General features: G+C 48.9%; 1 protein-coding gene across 4 annotated transcripts in view; it reads left to right on the top strand.

Annotated features, from left to right (window-relative positions):
- Window positions 1-13,881, top strand: part of DENND1B (DENN domain containing 1B) — a 153,489-nt gene extending 139,608 nt beyond the window's left edge. For 2 of the 4 annotated variants that reach the window (XM_039883476.1, XM_039883475.1), the window contains 3 exons: window positions 5,019-5,098; window positions 5,975-6,191; window positions 7,771-13,881. In XM_039883476.1, coding sequence (XP_039739410.1) covers window positions 5,019-5,098; window positions 5,975-6,191; window positions 7,771-8,307 — 834 coding nt within the window. In that variant the 3' untranslated portion in view covers window positions 8,308-13,881. The remainder of the gene's footprint in view (window positions 1-5,018; window positions 5,099-5,974; window positions 6,192-7,770) is intronic. The other 2 variants (XM_039883478.1, XM_039883477.1) reach the window with 1 other exon arrangement.
- The last annotated feature ends 7,564 nt before the right edge of the window (window positions 13,882-21,445 follow it).

The raw sequence follows: 21,445 nt of genomic DNA, 5'->3' as shown, positions 1-21,445 counted from the left end.
TCTCGGCCGCGTCTGGACCAGCCTGCCCTCCAGAGCTGGTGTCACGTGGCGCTCCCCGCTCGGAAGCAGGATCCCCATCCCTCTGTAAAGTCTCGTTTCCCAGCCTGTCACTAACAGCCAGTCGCCAGGTGACACGTCACACCGCGCCCAGCCTGTGTCTTCCTAACCCTTTCTGTCCCCCGTGGCCCCGACGAGAACGCCCGTGGTCAGTGTCTTTGGAAAACTGTGTTCAACTCTCGTCTCTTCACCTGGCCATCGCACCTACCTGGACCACCAGCCTCTCCATCCTTCCGTAACTACCACCTGCTTTAAAAACGAGGCTAAAACGTGCCCTTTTACGAACATCTTTCTCAGAAGCATTCTCGCCAGAGCGCTGGGATGTCTGGGTTCGCTCGTGGTTCCCTAATATGGAAAATCGGGAACACGCTCACCGATATTGGTGGCAAGGCAGATATTCAATGAAATAAAGTATCGTATATAAAACATCTAACACACTGATTGATGGGTTAGTCACATGACTCTGGGCTTCAGACCCCACCTATAGAAATGACAGCACACGTGCTTGTAAAACTCTTTTCAAAGTATAAACCGCCACACATTTTTAAGGTTTTGTCATTATAATTCTGTATCGTAGAGTTTCTTCAATTTATTCTCATATCATTTCACGTAGGTACGTTTTCGTCCTAGACTACAAAATGCATACGCTCAGGGGTTTGCCGTAGACTCTGGGGAAGCAAGGTGACCCTCTGGACCACAGTTACTTCGACTCTTAAAATAGGGACAATAATAGCACAGACAGTTCCTGCTTTCCAAAAAAATCATCTATGACGAGCATCTTAATTTTACAAACTCTAAAAAAAGGGTACTTTCCCTTTCCTCTGCCGATATCCCCCATTTCCGGCACCCCCTTCCCCGTGTGGAGGTGCATTTACCCGGGACTTCGCCTCATTCGTCCTTGTCTGCCACCCAGCGAGAGAAACGGTGGCTGCTGGACTAACGGGCCCCTCTACCCTCCACCGCCTGACGGGCTTTCTCCAAACCATCGCTGTGAAAAGAAAGAAACATCATCTTGCTCATTGTCACTGAACCAAACTCCTCGAAGCCTCTTCGAACGGAAGACCGATGGCTTGTGACTTGGGCCGTCCGCCCTGTCGCTGATCAAACAGTGTGACTGCGGTCACGTTCATACGGTGGAGGACACGTTTATGTTTTTAATGGCTTCGTTACATGCAGCGCTTTGCCAGCTCAGCTGTGTATCGTTCTAATGTCTTGAGAGGAAAGAACATGGTTTCGTTTCCTCTTGTAGGCCTCATGGCCTGGAAGACAGCACCGCGCATGCAGTAGGTGATTCGTGGATGTTTGTGGAAGGAAGAGATGAATTTTTTTCCAAAAGGAATGTGGCTGCCACCTTCCTTTCGAGGCATATACAGTAGCGGTTCTCCATGAAGGCAAGGAAGAGGCCCTCTGTGACCCTCCATGCTCGGGCCGCAGGCCTGGTCTGCCCCCGCCTGCGTCCCCTGCCAGTCTCCCGTCCTCCCCTGCCCTGAACCCCGCCCCCCACTTCCTTACAGCACCCATAAACATCACTGTGCCCAGCTTCTTGCCTAGTCAGTGTTCATCTGCCATCTGGCCCTCAGTGGGGTAACTGCAAGACCGGTGGCCCCTCGGCCCCCGCGCCCCGCGGCCTCCCACCCACAGTGCCACAGTCGTCCTCGTGTCAGCGTCTTTGCCCTGATGGTCCCCACCACAGGACCTCTGCGCGTTTTGTGACCTCTCGCCGTCATCTGCTTGATCGCTCCTAACCTTTCAGAGCTCGACTCGGACCTCTGCGGGTCAGAGGGGCGGGGCTCCCCTCGGTGCCCTGACGAGGCCGGGGTCCTCACAGCTGTCCCATTTTAGTTCAGGGTATCGCGACCCTAAGTTTATGCTCGCGTTACGATTCCTCAGTTGGATTCGTGTTTCGTTGGCGCAAACAGCCTCCACGGGGGCGAGCAGCCCGGTGCCTGGCTCACAGAAGGCACCTCCTTCATCTTCCCTGAGTGACTGAGAAGGAAGGAATGAATGAATGAACGAATGGGTATAATGCTCTTCCGTGGCTCGTGGACACTGAACATGCGCACGTCAATCAGCATTGCGTCTTCTTTGCATGGTGTCCCTGACTATCGGTTTGTTAATTCACTTAGGTACTTGACAGAAACTTCCTGCTCCGCCTGGAGGTTGTCATTTGCTCAGAAAGCATTAACCATGTACTTCAAAGAATGAATTTATATTAAAGGGCAAGATCATAACTCCCTTATCTTACGTGGATCATTAGCCAGCGAGGGAACCAGTAAGATATCGAATGTTGACACGGAGAATAACCCAAAGAACAGACTCCTGGACCAGCAGGAGCGCTGGGACGCGTGTGCTGTCGACACACAAGCTGCCAGCGCCCACGCCTGGGTCACTCCACCTCCGTGGGCCAAAACCGACTTGTTTCGTTGATGCAAACCGACTTGCACATGGCGCACACGGAGCAGTTAGCTGCATGACCGGCAGAGCCTGCAGGTGAACTCCTGGCCCCACGGGGCCGGAAAGCGTCGGTGTCCGCGGCTGGTACAGACCTGCGTGGCACCAGGTGAGGTGTGGGCCCGACTCGCAGAGTGCAGAGTGTCACGGCACAGGCAGGCACATCAGCAAAGAACACCGGCCAGCTGTCTGCCAAATGTTTGCCAAACCCAGGGCACGCTTACCGGCTAAAGAGAAGGCTTTGCAGAGGCTGCATCTGAGTCAGGTGTGGAAGGAAGGTGGGGTGTTTGCAGGAAAGGAGAAGAGACATATGGACAGTGACTCCCAGTGACAGCTGACAAGTCATTGCTGTGGCTAAGGTGGCGGGTGGTGGCCAGTGGGCATGAGAGGAACAGGAAATGAAGGCACAAAGGTAAATCGTGACCACGTTTGGATGGGAGTCCAGTCAATGCCAAGGAATTTGACCTTTATCTTGAGGGAAATTAATGCTTTTAATCGATCAAGGGAATAAAATTACCAGACACAAAGAGTTTTTTTTAAAAAAAGCAACAGGTTGAGGCACATTCTGACAAATGCATATGTAGGTTTTAAAAATGAAATTGTATGATGATGATTTGAAGGATGGAGAGACACCCTCTTGATGAATTTTACTTGTATTTCTTATTTCATGTGTATCGTGAGATATTCTGACGGTCGAAATCGTTGTATTTTGTTTGGCAGAAATGGCATACGTGCATTGTTTTGAGTATGATCGACCGAAATAAGGTGTTATTTAAGCGTTTATTAATCTCCAGCTTATTAATCTCCACGTTAGAGTTGATTGCTAGTGTCGATGTCCATCAAACAAATAGGAGAACAAAGGATTTTGCCTGAGATCGTAAAAATCAGTCGTATACCAAGGACTAAAATATCTAACTTTTTTTTTTCCCTTCTGTGACTTAATTAACTGTAATCCCTCATTTCCCAAAATGTGAATCATGTTTTAAAATATCAGAATTTGAAAAGCTTGCATTTTATAATGAAAAGAGGCTGTCGGCTAACTTTATGGACACCCAGAAAATGTCGTTACAGCCTATTAATGCTCCCTAAGTGTTGGAAGCAGCAAAAAAAGAGTGTTACAAACTTGTTTCTTGTGGCAATAAATTAAAGAAACCTGGCTATTATTAGTACTCTGGTCAGGAAGAAAAGAAAAAGTCTTTCCCCCTCTTTCATAAAAATTTATGGAAAAAGCTACATACGTTTCAAAGCGCAGAAAAGAGAAAAGTTTAAGTAACAGCAAAAAGCGAATAAATACTCAGGTGACAGGAGGCAGCTCACTTGTGACGTCAGCCGATTTTCCAGGCGCGTGGGCTACGTCGCATCGTGTAGCAGAAGTCTGAAAAAAATCTTTATAGGGTTTTTTTTTTTCCTGGAAATCAATTTATTTATTTTTTCTTTTTCTCAACGTTTTCACCGTGTCGACTGCTCGTAGCTGTATCTCTTCATGTATTTCATAATCGCTCTTTGTTTTTAAAAAAAGCATCTGTCCCCAAATTTAGGCCGTGTTAGGACCGTCTCGTGCTTATTTCAGGGACTGCAGGTGATAATTGACGATGAAAGTGTCGACCTCAAACTCGCCCCTCGTGCGCTTGTTCCTGTGAGATTTCTGTCTAGGTCTGAAACAGGGTGATATTTTTCTCTGAATACGTACAATATACACAGTTCCTTCAGCCGGCACTGGCCTCTGTTTAGTATCTTTAGAGTTAGAGAGGTAAGAAGATGCACACCCCTTCCCAAAAGCGATAGCCGGTAACGTTAAAAATGTGTTTTTAATTGTTATTGTGTGTATTGAGATTATTTTTCCCTTTCTTAGTTATGTTTAGTTTCTGTCCCGTGTAGTGGGCAGGCTTCTGGTAATGACAGCTCTGTGATTTCTGGCTCCAGATAGAGGCGGACCGCGATTGGCTATGTGTTCCCCCCGCTCAAGAACACGTGATGTATTTTGTGCAGTCGAAGCTTATTTGCCACCAATTACCCAGAAAGAGTTCTAGTCGCAGAGTCGTGACCAGGCCTTTTCGCCCTGCGTTGTGGGTTCTGGGCACGGTCCCTTCATGTCCTGAAACGCGGCTCCCGGATCCCAGCCCCCCCCCAGAAACAAGCTCGTGCTGATGATGCTTTTGTTGAATAAGCCACCGTTTTTCTTCATCTCGAATTCAAATGGATTGTAAGTCAGGTCTCCCCAAAAAGGGGAGCGACAGACCGGGTGACGGCGCCTGCGCGTACGCACGCTCAAGCCCGTGACTCTTCCGTGAGCCTCGGTGCCAGCGCGAGTGAGAGTTGAGATGAATAGCGTCTGACTCTCTCCGTCCTCCCTGCGAGGCGTGTCGAGTGATCGGGTGACGTTCAAACACCCTGCACGCATGTCGCTTTCGAAAGCGTCCCTTATCCGATAAAACCGCTGCTTTAAAACGTGGGAAAGGGCCGCGTTTTAACGGCCCGCGCGCCACCTTATTGTCATTTCCCCTCTGCAGGCACGCTCGAGGAGGCCCCTGAAGAGCCCGGAGGGCGCTCTGTGTGACCACGAGGACGACGACATGGAGAGAGCGAGCAAGTCAGTCGCGGCTTTTGCCGTCCTGCTAAGCGGGGGGCGGGGTGGGGGGACCTCCTGGCGGCAGCTGTAGGTCACAGAAGATGCACCCTGGGGACATCCGCTCCCTCGCAACAGCGAAAGGAGCCCAGGGCCCCGTGCGGTCTGTGCCACGGGGGATACGCCCTGAGGTGGCAAAGCAGCAGCGCCCACGGAACCTTGTGGGGTTGCGTGACGGGGGCGGAAGCCACCCCGAGTTAGACCCGCCCTCCTCCTGAAGGGACAGGAACAGGGACCACAGTTAAACAGGACAAACAGAGTCAGGGGAGAGAGAGGGACTCACAGGCTATGGCCGTATCAGAAGAGGAAAGTTTAACCCAAAGCGTTAAAAATTAATTTCAGTATAAACAAGGGAAATAATAATAGTATGAGTGTGACTTCTTAACAATTCGAGATAGGCAGGGACGGCCACGGCGCCCTTTTTCCTCCATGAAGTTTATTTTTGTATAAAGGGTTGTGCATTCTTGTCGAAGACAGATGGACACATAGATCAAAGGAAAAACAGAAAAATACCGAAAGTGAACTTGGACCGTAGCAGACGCCCCAAGGGCTGAGTCTGCCATTTCCAAGGCTGCTGTCCCCAGGGCCCCGAGTTAGAGCCCCACCCTCCGCTCCCTGGTTGATCAGGGCCCCGCAGACTCTTCGTCCATCTGTCCTTAATGCAGACCCTCAAAATGTCCGTGTTCGAACTGTGTACATGTCGCCGTGAAGAATTCGGCCATGAACCGATTCTCCATCTTCTCATGGTTCCCCTGACACGTGGAGCGTGTCACCGAAGTCACGAGAGCTTGCTTACCTGCGGCACGTGTGATCACCAGTGCACATTGCGTTTCTCTCCAGGTTATCATCTGAAGATGGCGAAGAAGCTTCTGCTTATTTCTACGAAAGTGATGATTCTGCCGAAACGCGAGGGAAGGCGCCTTACTCGGGCGAAATGGACTTATTGGGAGAGATTCTCGATACGCTGAGCACACACAGCTCCGATCAAGGGAAGCTGGCAGCGGCTAAGAGCTTGGACTTCTTCAGGTCGATGGATGATATCGATTACAAACCCACGGTTAGTTGACTTTCCAGTTATAAAATTAGATGAGGATGTTCTTTCAAACTGAATGGTATCACTCAGTTTGTAGAAGCATCGAACCTCTAACAGATAAGTGACAAAACTTCAAAAATACGGTAAAATTTCATCGTTATGAGTTATTTCCAATAATAGATTTTCAGTATTTTCCATTTTACTCATCCAGTTCTGGTGGCGGTTGTCGTGAATTGAAATTCTTTTGTCAGGCAGTCCTCTTTTCTGACGATCTCATTTTATACTCGTCTTTTCTAGAGAGTTTTTAAATCCTGAAATGTTCCCACTTTTTTCAAGTAATTTTTTTATTGTAGTGCTTCAGAAATGATCAATGCTTTGAACCAATGGAACAGAAGGTTTTAAAAATACGAGGGCTGGCAGCGCTGTTGTGACTGCCAGTAATTCGTGAACTTGGCGTCGATTCTACCCTATAGGCGCCCGTCTGTTTTTTGTGAGTGTTTTGTTGTTTTTGGCAAATCCTTTTTTTGCTTTATTTTCTCTGCTATTGAAGTATGACAGACTGAAACAGCAGTAATATTTTCAACAGGTGGCTATGGGCCCCGTGTGCGCTGTCAATGGTCGCGTCCATGCATGTGACCGCGGTTGCCGATCGAGCAAATCCGATGGCCAGCATCTCAGAGTTACCGTTTCCTTTTCTTTTCCTTCCTCTTTTTTTTCTTTTTTCTTTTCTTTTTTTTTTCTTTTTGAGGTGAGAGCACCTCACACCCACGTTCTCAGCGAACCCCAGTGTTTGGCGCGGTGTCGTTAAGCGTGGTCGCCCTGCCGTGTGTCAGGACCCCCGCGACTTACTCTAACGGTGCCCGGTAACCAGTGTCGCCCCGTTTCTCCCGCCACCCCAGGCCCTGGCGACCCCAATTTTGCTCTCTACTTGAATGAGTCTGACTGCGTCGGATTCCACCTAGAAATGGGATCGTGTAGTATCCGTTATCTCACGGAGAGTGTCTTCTGGGTTTATCCACGTTGTCGCCAACGGCAGAATTTCCTTCTTTCTAAGGCCGAATAATATTCCGTCCTGTGTATACACCGCATTTTTTTTTTTTTTATCCATTCGTCCACCAGTGGGCATTTCAAGCGCTGTCACATCTGTGCTGTTGGGAATGTGCCGCCTCGAGCAGGTGGGTGCAGCTGTAGCTTCCAGATACTGATTGTTTTTCCTTCGGGGAAACACCCAGAAGTGAGCTTGCTGGACCACAGTTCTCTTTTTCATTTTTTGAGGAATCCCACACTGTTTCCCTCGGCGGCTGCGCCGATATCCATCCCCACCGATGCCCGAGGCTCCCTTTTCTCCAGAGCCTCGCCCACCTTTGCAATCTAGCTGGGTTGTATAGGTGGCCGTTGCAAGGACATGGAAAGCAGCGTCCTTCTTGTCGACGGAGCCATCAGAAGGAGCTGTCAACGCTCTATGTCCCCCGGAAGGATCTTCCAGTTCCCAGCCCGAACAGAAATCGCTATTGATTTCAAAATGGAAGAAAGTACTGCTTAAGTCATGCTCTAAATTTATATATAAGAAAAAAATTTTCACATGTGTTGTTTCCTCTTTCAGAATAAATCCAACACCCCCAGCGAGAGCAACCTGGCCGTGCTGTGCGGGGGTTCCGGGGACCAGGGGGAGTGGCACGCCGGCCAAGACGACAGCGCCCTCCACGGCCGCCACCTCCCTCCGTCCCCCAGGAAGCGCGTGTCCGCCAGCGGCCTGACGGACTCTCTGTTCATCCTGAAAGAGGAGGGCGGTGGCAAAGCCCTCAGCGTCGATGACCTGAGCGGGCCCCCGGCCGTGCGACAGCCAGCGTCCCCTTCGGGATCGAGCGTCCAGCTCGCCTCGGCCGAAATGTCCCAAAGTAGAAGAGGAAACACGGAAGCGAACGAAACACTAAGCCAGGTCTCAGAGGATCCGCTGACACCCGGCCTCGGGCGACACCCGTCGACTTCCGTGCCTTGGGAGAAAGAAGGGAAGGAAGCCGAGGACACTCCTAGGGGTGTCGCACTGCTCCCCGAAGTCGGGTCATTCTGTCACGTGACATCCGCCCTCGAGCAAGACTTAAACATTTCAGAAGAGAACACGAGTGGAGACCAGGCTTAAACCAGCCACGCAGACTCAGTGTCCCGCATCCGAGCTTCCGGAGGGACATTTTAAGATTCCTAGTGATCGACCCAGTAGATCAGTATGTGTAGGGATGACAACTCTTGCTACTGTCTAAAAAAATCACTTTTCCTCTGGAACGTTACTCGTTCACTCGCGGGTGTAGATCATCCTCTGGTTTTTAAGTGTGAAGGTGATTCTACTGTGCTCAGTCAGGTACCAGTTTGTATATATAGGTGGAAAGTCCAGGTCGAACGTGATTTCCCAGTATTTGGTGCTTCATGCCATTCATTTTATTTAAACTAAGTCTGCATTTACAACCCTCGCTACAGTAACTACTCCACCAGTCCGGTTGAGCGCGAACCGATCCAGATGTCAGAACTTCTCAGAGCCCCCCTCGAACTGCTGACACCGTTAACCCACTAACTGCCTTAACCTTACACCTGTACTCAGCCTACTTAAATAATTTATGGAATTACTTGTAAATTCTGAACGATAAGTTATAAGTGTTCTACAGAGCAATTATGCCTTTTTCTATTCATTGACTATTAGGCAAAGTTCTTTATTTTATTTTTTTTTTTTCAGTTAAAAAAGCTTTCCTGTGGATACCGCAGCCATGTTTTTCAAAAAGTATCAAGGTCCACATTTATCTTTCACGCGGTGAGATGCACGAAGCGCTGAATGACAATGTGAAATGAATGACCACTGTTTACAGACGAGACACTTTAGCCATTTTCACAGCCTCTCCGTGTGCCTGGGCTTCCCAGGCTCCGCCCCCAGAGAGCCACATGCCACATAAACTGTCCCGATAAAAACAATGTCCCAGTCTTTTTTTTTTTTTCCCTTAACTAATACGTGTCTAAATGCTTAACTAATACTTAGCTAAATCATTTCAAATCTCCTTTTCGAAATAATCGACTGTGTCCTTGAGAAGTCTGGGGTTTGCAGGGGAACCCCGAAGGAAGTGCCGAGTCCCACCGCCCCGCCCCCCGTGTCCCTCCCCGCCGTGTCTCCCCGTCACCAGGACCTCACGCCGTCAACGGCCCAGCACTGAGAGTCCACGCGTAATTCAGGTCTCCTCTGGGTCGCTGCTCCAAGGTCGCCGCGTGCCATTCGGCCGTCGCGTCTCTTGGCTGTGACGGTCGCTCACATTTGCCTTGCTTTCGATGACCTTGGCAGTTTGGGGGAGCACTGGTCAGATATCGGGTGGGACGCCCCCCTGTCGGGGTTCGTCGGGTTTCCTGATCATGGTCCCACTGGGGCGAGGGGTTTGGGGGAGGGGGTTACTGACGTAGAGTGCCATTGTCCTTGCGGCATACCATCGACGAGACCTGTGTGGCGCTGGCCTCGGCCACCTCGCTGAGGTCCTGTTTGCCCGGTCCCTGCCCCTCCAGGTCCTGGCAGGGGGTCCCTGTGCACGGCCCACAGCCAAGGGCCAGAGGCTCCTGTGTCCTCCCCTGCGGGCTCGATTGGCAGGTGTAATAAAAAAAAATAAACCCAGGGATGTCCTGCTTAATTAATCTGTATTCTCTATACCCCCTAGTTATGCTTAATTCTTTAAAATTGTCATTTTAAGGAAAGTAAGAACCCCATCAGGACTGTACTTGAAAATCTTTACTGAAAGAATTTAATTTTCAGTTTAAAAAAAAAAAAAATCCCGAAGTGGGTTTGCTAAAAACTTTGCTTAAAAATATTTATTCAGGTCAGTCTTTAAATAACTTAAAGAAAATGACCAAAGCTTTTTCTTTTTTAAACTACATTCCAAAATCTAATTGGATGTGTTTTATTTGCAGTAATTATTCATTCATGTCTGTAAAGGAACACGAACTTTGTTTCCTTCGTAAGGATGGACTCTGTATGTATCAAGGAAAAAAAGTGTTTAATTCTTATTTTTTAAACACAAAAGTAAGACTCTCGTCTACTTTTGTTTTTACACACTCATTATAAAATTCCATGTTGCTTTATTGAAATATGTAGCTCCTCAAGTCCCCGTATCAGAAGAGCTGTTTTAAATGAGAAGGGGAAGATGTCACGCAGGTGCTTAATCTGCTCGGCACATGTTCCTCGATGATTCTTTGAAAGCACGTCAAGGAGCCTCCTAACATGAATATTGCAAGGAGATATTTTTTCCCTTCAGAATCCATAGTCTGAAGAATAAGATAAGCGTGAGTGTAGCTTAGGCCAAATCTGGATTTCAGCCCATTTTTGCTTAATAAACATCATGGCCTTAGAAATGTACATTGTTTCCCACCCCTCGGTCACCTCGCAAATGTTTGACCATAACCCTGTGTTGTTTTGAGGACATTCAGCTACTCGCAAGTATTGTAAACTGGACCCGTGCCTTATTTAACATACAAAATCAGCCGTTATATTCCACATGAGAAACAAAAGTAAGAACAAAAACTCTGCATATTATTCTTGGAAAGAAATCCCCAAAAAACTAGTCAGAAGTGTTAGTATTTCAAACCATTAAAATTTCGAGCGTTCAGAGTCAGGTCTTAAACGAGACTGCGTGGGATTCTGGTGGCTCTAGGGAGAATGAAGTGAAATTAAGGTGAGTTCCAGAAAAAACAAAGTGTTATCTTATTTTCTACTATGTTCATTTTATTTATTACAACTAAGCCAAATATTTGTAAACTCCCCTGCTGTTTGATTTTTTTTTTCCCTTTGAAGAAATAACACCTGTGCTACAAGAGAACTGTGTACGTGAGTGAGACCGATGGCTTCTGTACCTAGACTTTTCTGTGGCCTCTGAACAGGACACAGGCCCCCAAATGCCAACCTAACGTTTGTCCTTTTGCCCTTAGAAATTTCTGGGGGTGGGGGGGATGGGGAAGGAGAGTCGTTGTGAATTTAGGGGCTTTTGTTTTGTTAAGTGAAAGTGTTGTTCAGTGGTATGTTTTGGTGGTTACCTACTTTAGCGTCTTTTCGAAAGGCATCAAAATCTAGCATGATTGCTTTTCTGATTAAAAATTAATAACGCATTCATTTAGAAAATATTTCTTGGCTGTTTGTGCTGGGCACAGTGGCTGAGGATGCAGGGAAAGGAAACAGGTGACATAGTCCCTTCAGTGAAAGAACCAGCTAAAAGGAAAGAAAGTGCAAGTCTATAATAATAATTATAATAATAATAATAATAATAATAATAATAATAAATTTTGCTTAGAAGTTATTAGCCTAAGATTCTCGCACCAAAAAAAAAAGTCCTTTAAAGCTGCTTTATCTAACACGTGCTCTGAGTTCAAGACCACTGTGCCACTTCTAAATTCATCAGCTTTCTGTGTTATTATATGAAGTATGGATCATAATGCTGCTATCTAAGATGTCTACTTTTAAAGGCCAGACTCTGGGACTCCCAGAAACTAAGTGACATGTTTATCTGATTCTCCATGACCACTCATGGAGAATCAGTCTTTGAGCCTAGCAGCACAGGACTCCGTCGCACCATGACACTCTGGCAATGCCTGGGGCCACTTTACTCGGTGTGGAACCAACGGAGGATGTGTTTGCATGGTGTGGGAATCCAGTTTTTACTGTCTTTATCTTGATAACAGCATTCTCTAGAATCGGTCCCCTCCCTTTGAAATAAGAACCGTGTGTGACCGAGCTAGCGTTAGCTTTTTGTCCAATCTCCTAATCATAGAACCCGGGACTAAATGAATTAGCTGTTTCTTCAGTAAGGTGAAGAAATAGACTCATGACCCAGAGGAGAAAACTGTGAATTTTCTCATAATCGGCAGATCTTCCTTCTCTCCCGGAAAATTTGGATTTTTCGGGAAAAGATGATTTTCTTGAATAAGTTTTCTAATTCAAATCCCATTATGTTTAGCATACAAGACCTCAATCCTGGGTAGATATTTGTAAGTCGGAATGTAAATTTAAGAATGTCAAATGAATACCCGAATCTAATCCCCCACGGCATTCCTAACGTGGGAAAAGGTTTTCGTGAGCCCCAACAGGGTCGGCGTCCTACCCACGGTCAAGCCCAGAGATTTGTCTGTGCCTGTGTCTTGCAGCTTCTCGAAGAGGCAGAATTGTTTTGATCAAAGCAGTCAACATTGTGATTTGGTCAAGAGAGGGAATTATGGGTATTTAGAAAGAAGCATACTTTATTTTGAAAATAATAGGATTACGTGCAATATTTTTCCTTGCACAGTTTTTAGTTCATGTAAATATGCTTATCTGCTTTTCCAGCAGATGCCGTGAGGTCACGTTTTTCAATATTTGTGTAAAACTGTAGGTAGCAATGTTCTATGTGATTTTAGGGGGAAATATTCTTTATATTGTTGGCAGGAGAGATGTTTTTGTTTATTTAAAATAATTGTGGATCTTGCATTATTGTATTGTAACTAACTGCCTCAGCAACAGTAAATATGCAACAAGCAAATCTTGAACCTTAGACTAGTATTGACAATATTGCTACTCTAAAAGAAATGTATATAATGCAACATGCTGATTTTACCCATGTACGTCTAACCAATATCCAGCCTGGGCCACATACATCTAACTGGCATTTGCACAGTGATGACCACATATACAGACTGTAATAGCCTTTGGGACGAATCTTTGGTGAGATTTATAAAGGGCATTGCCAACGCTTTTGACTGTCTGTAAATCAAGTTAATTTTTGTATAATGCACAGTTTGTTTAACCTTAGAGCTTCTATAGATTTCTACTTTTATTATACTTGAATCAGGCAGAAAAGCACTGTGGAGAATCTGTAGCTCTGGATGCAATATGCAAATATACCAAAAAAAATTAATAGTAACAATAAACAAGGTACTGAGCGAGGATGGTACCTGGATGCTATATGTCCAGGAAGCTCTGTTTTTTTTTCCAAATCATACCGTAGTGAAGGAATTTAAAATATGCAATCGTCTGTCTTCAAAGGTCGTGAAGTCACACACAGATTACCTCTTTAACGTGAGAAACCTCTGAGTCTCTTTGTCACTGTGATTTCTGTTCTCAGGTGAGAGCCTTTGAAGGACATTAACAAACCACCTCTGGCCGATCGAGTGACGTCAAGGGCAGGGCAGAATTAGAACTCTGTGCCGGCGGAAGCCACCGGCCTTCAGCTGGTGTCACTTCCGTCGCGTGATTTCGAGAACCGTTGAGAAACCGTATACCAAACATGAGGTTTCTGCAATCTGCTGTGATCTAGAACTCAGAGCCACGCCTGAAACAGCAAACAAGTATGAACTGCATGATGCATACGACTTAAAAGGCATAAGGACTTTTTTGCATAAAAGGTACGGGAGAGGCTCAACGTCGGACTCTTCCGAAGCTTGTTTCTTTGGCTTTAATGGAATGACTATTTCAAAGGGTCGAGCCTTTCACTAGGACGTGGCCAAGACCGACCACCCAGCACGGCGACCGCTTCATTGCTCTCGCATCCTCGAGGCTGCAGTGTAAATCATCTCGACACTTGACTACTAGGGGAGGACATTGTGTCTAAAAGTGCTGTTTGGGGAATTTTTTTAAAATCTGCAAAAATAAATATTGGATGAACTACACATTACCATAAAGTGCCCGACAATGAAGCTATGAAATAAAATTGGTCATAATCCAAACCTGGCATGGGGTGGCTCTCTTTTTTAATCGTCCAGTCACCCCTTCCTCTCTCTAGGTGACGCACGGAAGGACCCCACCGTCTCCACCTCTGCCTTGCCACTGCCCAGTGCCGATTCGAGCTCATGTCTTCCTGACAGGTCTGCTCGAGAGCTACCCATTCTTTCCTGTATGGTCAACGAGTCGTGTTGGGTTCTGAAGTCACAGGGTAGGCACGCAGAGTGTCACTAAGTACGTGAGTGCCGGGCTACCCCAGTCCGTCAACTGTGTTTGGTGACCTTGCTTTAAGCATTGAGGACGGAGAAGAGACGCTGTAAAGTGAGTGACCAGTGCCGCAGGGACTAGGAGGGCTTCTCCTCCAGGGCCGTGACGGTTCCACCGAGAGCGAAGGTCCATTTCCTGTTGAAATGAACATATCTAAAGATCGAAGAACAAAATCTTCATGATTTGTACAATGGAGAATTCGGTAAGCGAGTGATTCTCCTGGATATGCTGAGTGGAACGAAGCTTCCGCTCTAGATATTATAAGTTCACTTTGTTCCCCATCTTGTTAGTAAAGGTCCCATAGCTTCCCGGCACAATCTCTCGTGTCACTGTCACCCCCTTGTTTTGTGACGATGTACTCATTGCCCACCTTCCCCAGGCCCAGGCTCACAAGAAGCTCAAACAAACAGTTAATTTGTGTCTATCGCTCCTAGCTGTTCTGTTAGAAATCAGAGTGGGAAAAATTAAGTAACCAACTCATTTTCATGTGCACAGACTAGTCCGATGTCCCCATTGACGAGGCCAGTGTACCCTCTCCTGACTCATTCTCTTGGAGGCACGAATTCATTTAGTTCCTCTTTGAGTCTCCAGTTCTCAGCATGATGTCAGGCTCATCGTAGTTGCTTAAAGCTTATGTGAAATGAAATTGGACAGAATATGACGAGTTCAAGATGGCAGACTTTTGGAAGCATCTTAAGGTCTCTGTCGACTCTCTCACGAGTATGATACACAAAGCGTGCTGTCCTTTGGAAATGGCCTACAATAAATATTCACATCAGACGCACAACACCGAAAATACAAGGAACAGTGTTGAGCTTAGAGTAATAGCGCAAATCTCAGACTAACGCTGGCCTTAGGATGGAGAGGAAGATACACAAGTAAGTAGCCAGGAAATTCTTTCTAAAGCCCAGAATCCTGGAGGAAGTAAAGCCTGGAGTCATTTCTGCATGAACTATGACTAAACTTTCTCAGGTTAGAGACTAGCGAGGTATTACACATACTTTTAAAAGATGCACGAACCAAATGATAATTTAAATATTTGGCCCCTCCTCATTTATGGGTTGAATAAATACGAAACTTCTTATTCGAGGATAATCTTTCTTCACGTATTGTTGTCGATTAATGAAATTTAAGGTTTCAACTGTATAATATATACAAGCAACTGACATTTGGTTTGTTTTGGTGATTATGCATTTATTTAACGGTTTCGAAATTGTTAGCGTAGCAGGAAGGAGCTCAGAGGTCATTTCAAGCTTATTTATATGTAAATGATTGGATGGAATTCTGGCCCAATCTGACCCTTGGCAGTGTGATAGGCCACGATCTCGTTTTGATACTGTAGACCGTTGGAGTGACAGGGCCAGCAGGGGCGGGACTTCTGGCTCGTGAGTTGCCTCTTATTTTGTGACGCGTCTTGGGTCCCTCGCGTGCGGGCTGAACCTTTTTCTTTTCTAACCTTTCTCAGCCTGTCGTGTTTTACATGTCACTAGACCAGTGTGTGTGGAAGTGGCTTCCGCCTTCTCTCTCCTGCCGCCTGTTCCCGCCTCCCCCCGCGTGGGAACGTCGCACGGTGTCCTGTCACAAGCATCTGTGTCCAGTGCCTACTGTTGTCCTCTCCGCCACTGCCCTCAGGTAAGAGCTCCGATGACATGTTTGATTTCAATTCCGTGCGTTGCACTTGGCTCCAAACGCAAGACATTTGGTGATTTTTTTTTTTCATTAAATGAGTAAACTGAATAATTCTGCCATCTAGAATGCATGTAAGGGCAATATTATATATACTGGTTTAAAAATCAGATTCCAGTGTCCGGTGATGTTTGAACGGTTTGGAACAGCCTCAGTGGAGTTTGGGGGTGCCACAAACCTTGGGGGTCTGAGCCCCGAGAAACTACCGGCAAAGAGTGACTTGGGGACTGTGGGAGCATTAAATCTCGTGTCTAAGTTCAGTAGCCAGAACGGAGAAGGTGAGAGTCACAGAGTTTAGTGGGGACACCTAGGGGTCACCAGCTAGCTCGGTTGAGTGACAGGGCCAGTAGGGGCGGGACTTCAGGCTCGTGAGTAGCTTCCCTTTTTAGCTGGAAGAGGTAGCAAAAGGCAAGGAGCAGACGTTAAACTCCGAACAGAAAACTCTGTGCTGGAAAGTAAGTAGGACCGAGCAGGAAAATGTCAGATGACCCTTCCTCTTCACGGGTCACGGGGCAATTATGCGGATATGCGAGAGTTACCGGGGTCACGACGTGGCAGCTTCTTGCTGGCCAGATTCTCACCGTCTGCACACCTGTCCAGGTCACCTGTTAGAGTTACGTGTGCACGTCTCTCCTGGAGAGTCCTGGGCGCCAAGGCCCTTGTCTGCGTGTGCGAAGACCGAGCCACTTTAGGAGCAGGTGGAGAGCGTTGCCTGCGCTTGGGGTGGGGGGCCGAACAGGACAAAGGGCTCCGAGGACTCTGAGCGTGACAACAGTTGAGGCCCAACTTCCGATGAGCTCGAGGAGATAAAACGTTCTGGAAAGTGTTGCAGCGGCTGTCGCCCTGTGATCACTTGCTACCTGACGACCCGGCTCCGTCAGGTCGAGGGAACAGTGCTGATTTGTGCCACCACCGCTGGCCTAGGGACATTTATAGGATGCAGGAGGGCATCCCCGCCACCCTTCTCGATCGGCGGTCTCAGAAAGTTGGGCCTACAGAAGAGCCGATGGACACTGCCACAGGCCACCGCTGCGGCCCGGAGCAGCCGCCAGTGCCACCACTCCAGCAAGAATCGGACGCCTGTAAAAGCCACACGTCCCGGGGACCCACGGGGACGTCTAGATTCTAACATCGTCCCCCAGAGACCGGTTTTCGAGCCACTGTCCTCTGTCAGGTACTGCCACACAGCCCTGGCGGACACCATCGCCACGTTTCCGGAACCACGTGCAGCAAAGCCCGGATCCCGAGTCACAGAGGGACGGCGTACACTGGAAACGTGCCTGTCGTCATGGCCGCTCAGCACCGTGCACGGCCGTGAGAGTGGCACTTCTGCCAGAAGCAGGTGAAAGGTGAAAGGTCCCATTCACTCCAGAATTAAGGGTGGCTTCCTGATCGGAGTCACACTCCTGTGCTGCAGGAAACCAGGACACGTCGGCTGGCTGCCCGTCACCAAAGGGCTGATTTAAACTAAGCCACGCAGATCGCTTTCCTGTTGGCGGTGCGTGGATGGTTGTGATGCCTCACCGAGAGATTTGAGGTAATCCCTAAAGGCTGGGTGGCAAAAAAAAAAACAACAACAAAACATAGAAAGTGTAAAGCAAAGCTTTATTTTATTTTATTTTTTTAATTCTCATCATCAGCTGTTTGGGGGACTGAGAGCCTTTGATTTATTTCCCGACAGTATTATTGAGAAGTCAGAAGGGGTCTGTGTGTTCGGGTCAGTCTCACGGATGAAGGGATTTCTTCAGTCGGGTGGGACAGCCAGCACGGGGACAATTCAGACGTGCGGGAATGATGCGAAAAAGCGAGCCTTCTCTGCACGAATCCTGCGTATTCTCCAAACGCATCACAGCTTTGTCAGGCGGGTGGAAGGGAGGAGAAAACGTGACCTCTGCTCACCACGTGTCCTGACTCCGCCTTGTCCAAATGAGAGAGAGAGAGAGAGAGAGAGAGAGAGACATGTCCCACGTCCCGGGCTTCTTCACAGTGAAACGCTTTTCACTAACAATGAGCCGAGATGCCCATGAGATGGCCCCATCTGCATGGGGCCGAGCGGGAACTGGCACATAGGTTCCTTTGTCTCCAAAGGCCCTTAAAACGGGGGTAGACGCTCCTCTTTTGTGAGGTGAAGTGAAGCAGGCTCAGTGTAGCCCCGGCCCTCGGCAAGGGTGCCCCGAAGGACCCCTCGTTAGCACAAGATGATCAAACCGGTCACTGCGGGCACCTTCCAGCTCTGCCTCTGTAAACTGCTGGCGGCGACTCCGCATTACGACCACTAATGCTAATTGGCAGTAATAATAACTGTGGCCACCCAGGGCTAGACGCGGACCATACGCATCCCCGTGCCACACGGGGGGGACCCGTTAAACTGGTCGTTTAAGGAAGCCAAGTACAGTCACGGTCAACAGCTGATTTAGGTTAGACTCATTTGTCATTTCCTGCTTCTCTTTGCGCCCACTGTGACTGCAGAAGCCACGTGAGAGGCCATGCGAAGGAGGCTTCCTGGCACCCCTTGTAAACACGCAACAGATGTGGCTTTGCCATTGGCTGCCGTCGGCCGGGGTTCGCCCGGGGCAGGAAGTCGGCCAGCTGTGTCCCCTTTACACCCCGGCCCGAAACCTGCAAACAGCTGCGTGGGAGGGACTGTCCCCTTCAGCTCCCCCGGAGCCGGGTTGGGTTTTCTGCATCCTCACCCTTCTTTCTCGCTCTGAGGAATCGGGCGCACGTTTGCCACGTTTTACTAACAATATACTAGTGATCGTCACTCTGCAGACGAATACTGTGCCACCCACTCGTGCCCAGAGCGGCGGTTTGGGAGGAAAGGGAATGAGAATCCCAGAAGCGTCACCTGCTGTCACGGCCGCGAGGTCGCTCACCGGTGTGAACGCGTGTGTCGCTCACCGGTCACTGCATCGCAGACCGCACCGAGCCTTAGCACGTCACACAGCGGACCGTTCTCTCTCGTCCGTTCCGTGGGTGGGGCGGGTCGTCCTTCCCTGGTCTCGCACGGTCGCCGTGGCTGCTTCCAGCAGGCGGGGTGGCTGGAGGCGGGCTCGGCGGGGCCTCCTTCCCCTCGTGGTACAGTCACCCCGGACGTGGCAGTCTCGGGGGGCCGGCGGGGGCAGCTACAAGCCTCTCGTGCCAGCACCGTTTTCATGACCCCTTGTTGGTCAAAGCAAGTCACGAGGCCAACCCTGACCCACCGGGAAAGCAAACACTCCCTGTCTCGATGGGAGGGTGGACACGTCACAGTGCAGATGGGTGTGAGGGGGTCATTCTGGCCTCAGCTGGAACCGAGGTCACGCGAATCTCACATGATGGCCTAAGGGGACGTCTATCTCATTAATGCTAGTTCAGCACAGATACTCTGGGGCTAAGTACAAAGCCTCCCCAGTTAAGACGCGCTACACTCAGCTCGTTCAGAGACGCTGAGAGTTAGCTGTAGGTACCCCCACCCCCGGTGTGTCCGGGGTGTCCCCACAGCACCGTCGGCTTGTCCATTCACTCACGCCTGTGTCAGAGCGTGTGCGAAGCCCCGCGCCGGCCCCTGGGAGAGGCGGCCCAGTCAACCTCAGGGCTTTTCCCGTCGTCAGGTGCTACCGTGGACACCTCTCTTTTCTGCTTACCTGTGCGAACCCCACCAGGGTCGACTTCTCCATGGTTTTTTTTTTCGTTTGGAGTTTTTAAAAAAACTTTTTTTTTTTCTCTCTCGTAAGCAAAAGCTCTCTTTGTCCGTTCCACGTGAACCTCTATTAAGAAGTTGTAACTAACAGGATGCAAAGTAAAGAGCGTCTCGTGGTGGCGTCCACGTGGAGACCCCCTGAGACACTCAGGGCTCGGGCAGGCAGCAGCCGGGGCTTCCAGCGAAGCCCACGCAAACCGTGGGCGCTTCGGGATTTGGCCGGTGGCAGGTGCAGATTTGAACACCGTTCATTCGTTATTAGTTTATCAAAGCGGAAAACATTTATTGTGTTTTTACCATGAGTTAGGTGAGGGACGGGGCCATGAAGAAAAATTCCAAGTTCTTGTCCTCATGTCACTGAAATTCTAGTGAGAAGAAGGAGTGAGCAAAAAAAAAAAACGTCCATTTGTCAAGTAGTGATAAACAGTGTGAAAAAAAATAAGCAGATGAAGGAAAACTAGCAAAAGAGACTGAGCGAGGGCCGGTGAGGTCCGCGACAAACCAGGATGGAGCGTGTCGCCGGCCGGGAAGCGTGTCAAGGGAAGAGTGACAGGTGTGTCAAAGGCCACTAATGCCGCCAGGTCAGGCGCGCTGCGGCCTGAGGACGGGCCACCGGGCTTGGCGCCGTGCGGGTCGTCGGCGACCGTTCCGGGGTGCCTTTCACAGTGGGGTGCGGCGAGGCTGCAAACAGTGTGGGGTCAGGAGGAGAGGTGGGGGGCGTCGGAAGCCCCGTGAGTGTCCCTCGGAGGGGCGCGTGGCAGAGGGGACGGGGCCGCGGGAGAGGGCGCTGGAAGGAAGTCCGGCGATGCGCTTGGCGTGGTCGGGAATGGTCCAGCCTCGTGGGAACTGCTGATGGCAGGGGTGGGGGCGGGGGCGGGGCAGCCTCGGGGACAGTGTCCCCGCGGGGTCAGGAGGACGACTGCTCCACGGCAGAGTGAGAACGTCACGCCGTCAAACGCTTTCTGTGTAGAGCCAAAAATCCATGCACGTGTTCATTTTTTATTTATACGCTACTTTAATAGCTCGCTGTGTGCATTTCAAAACATACGTAAAATTCTACCCAAATATTTGGAGAATAAACGTCTGCATAGAAGGCCCAGCATTTCCTCTCCAGACCCCGCAGGCTTCTCTCACACACACCTCCCAGAAGGGCAAGCACCTCGCTTGGGGTCTTAGCTTTAGAAAATGTCACTCTCTTCCACTGGCGTCAAGAGCCGTTGGAAGGAGAGAGCTCGGTCTCCTAGATTTGAGAATCCGAGTTTTCCTTCCATCTTGTTTTCTGAGTGTTTCCACCTTACACAACACCTCATGAAGAAGGATGACTAAATGTCGCACTCAAGTGGATTTCATTAAAAGTTCTAATTCATAAAAAAAAAGGTTCTTCAGATGCTCTTGGAGGTTGCTTTCGTCACGGGCCATGTCACAAAATGCAAAAAAGCACCCAGAAAGGAGAACAATCACATCTCGATTTTCATTTGTGGACATTGGGTCGCTTTTCCACCGTGACTTATTCCCATGGCTTCCTCGAATCCAAGACCGAAGGACCAAGCGTACACCTCATGACAGGTGTCCAACTAAAAGCTTTCGCCGCTTGATAAGAAGAGTGAGAAATACATTCTATTTTCCTCTGTAGTTTCTGTGTTAAAAAAAAAAATGCAGTGGCCACAAAACTAGGAAGGTGTGTCCCCGGGTTGCAAAAAGCAGAGTATAAATGACAGGCGCTGGAGCTCTTCCCAGAGGACAGTCCTCTGGAGAATATTTTTGCTAATGGTGAGGCTGAAATTAGTGGCACTTGCTGATCAGCTGCGACCAGATGACGGCGTCAGGTTGAATCACGATGCAGGTCTTCAAGGTGGTCCCGGAGTCCTTCCTGTGGCTTCGGCGTGATTCCAGTCGTGTTCGGGGCGCGGGTCTCGCCCTCGGAGAGACGGGAAGCTC

The sequence above is a fragment of the Pteropus medius genome, unplaced genomic scaffold, assembly GCF_902729225.1.
Source record: "Pteropus medius unplaced genomic scaffold, Ma_sr-lr_union100, whole genome shotgun sequence".
Lineage (NCBI taxonomy): Eukaryota > Metazoa > Chordata > Mammalia > Chiroptera > Pteropodidae > Pteropus > Pteropus medius.
Note: the sequence above shows the minus strand (reverse complement) of the source record. Positions and strands in the feature narration are given on the sequence as shown.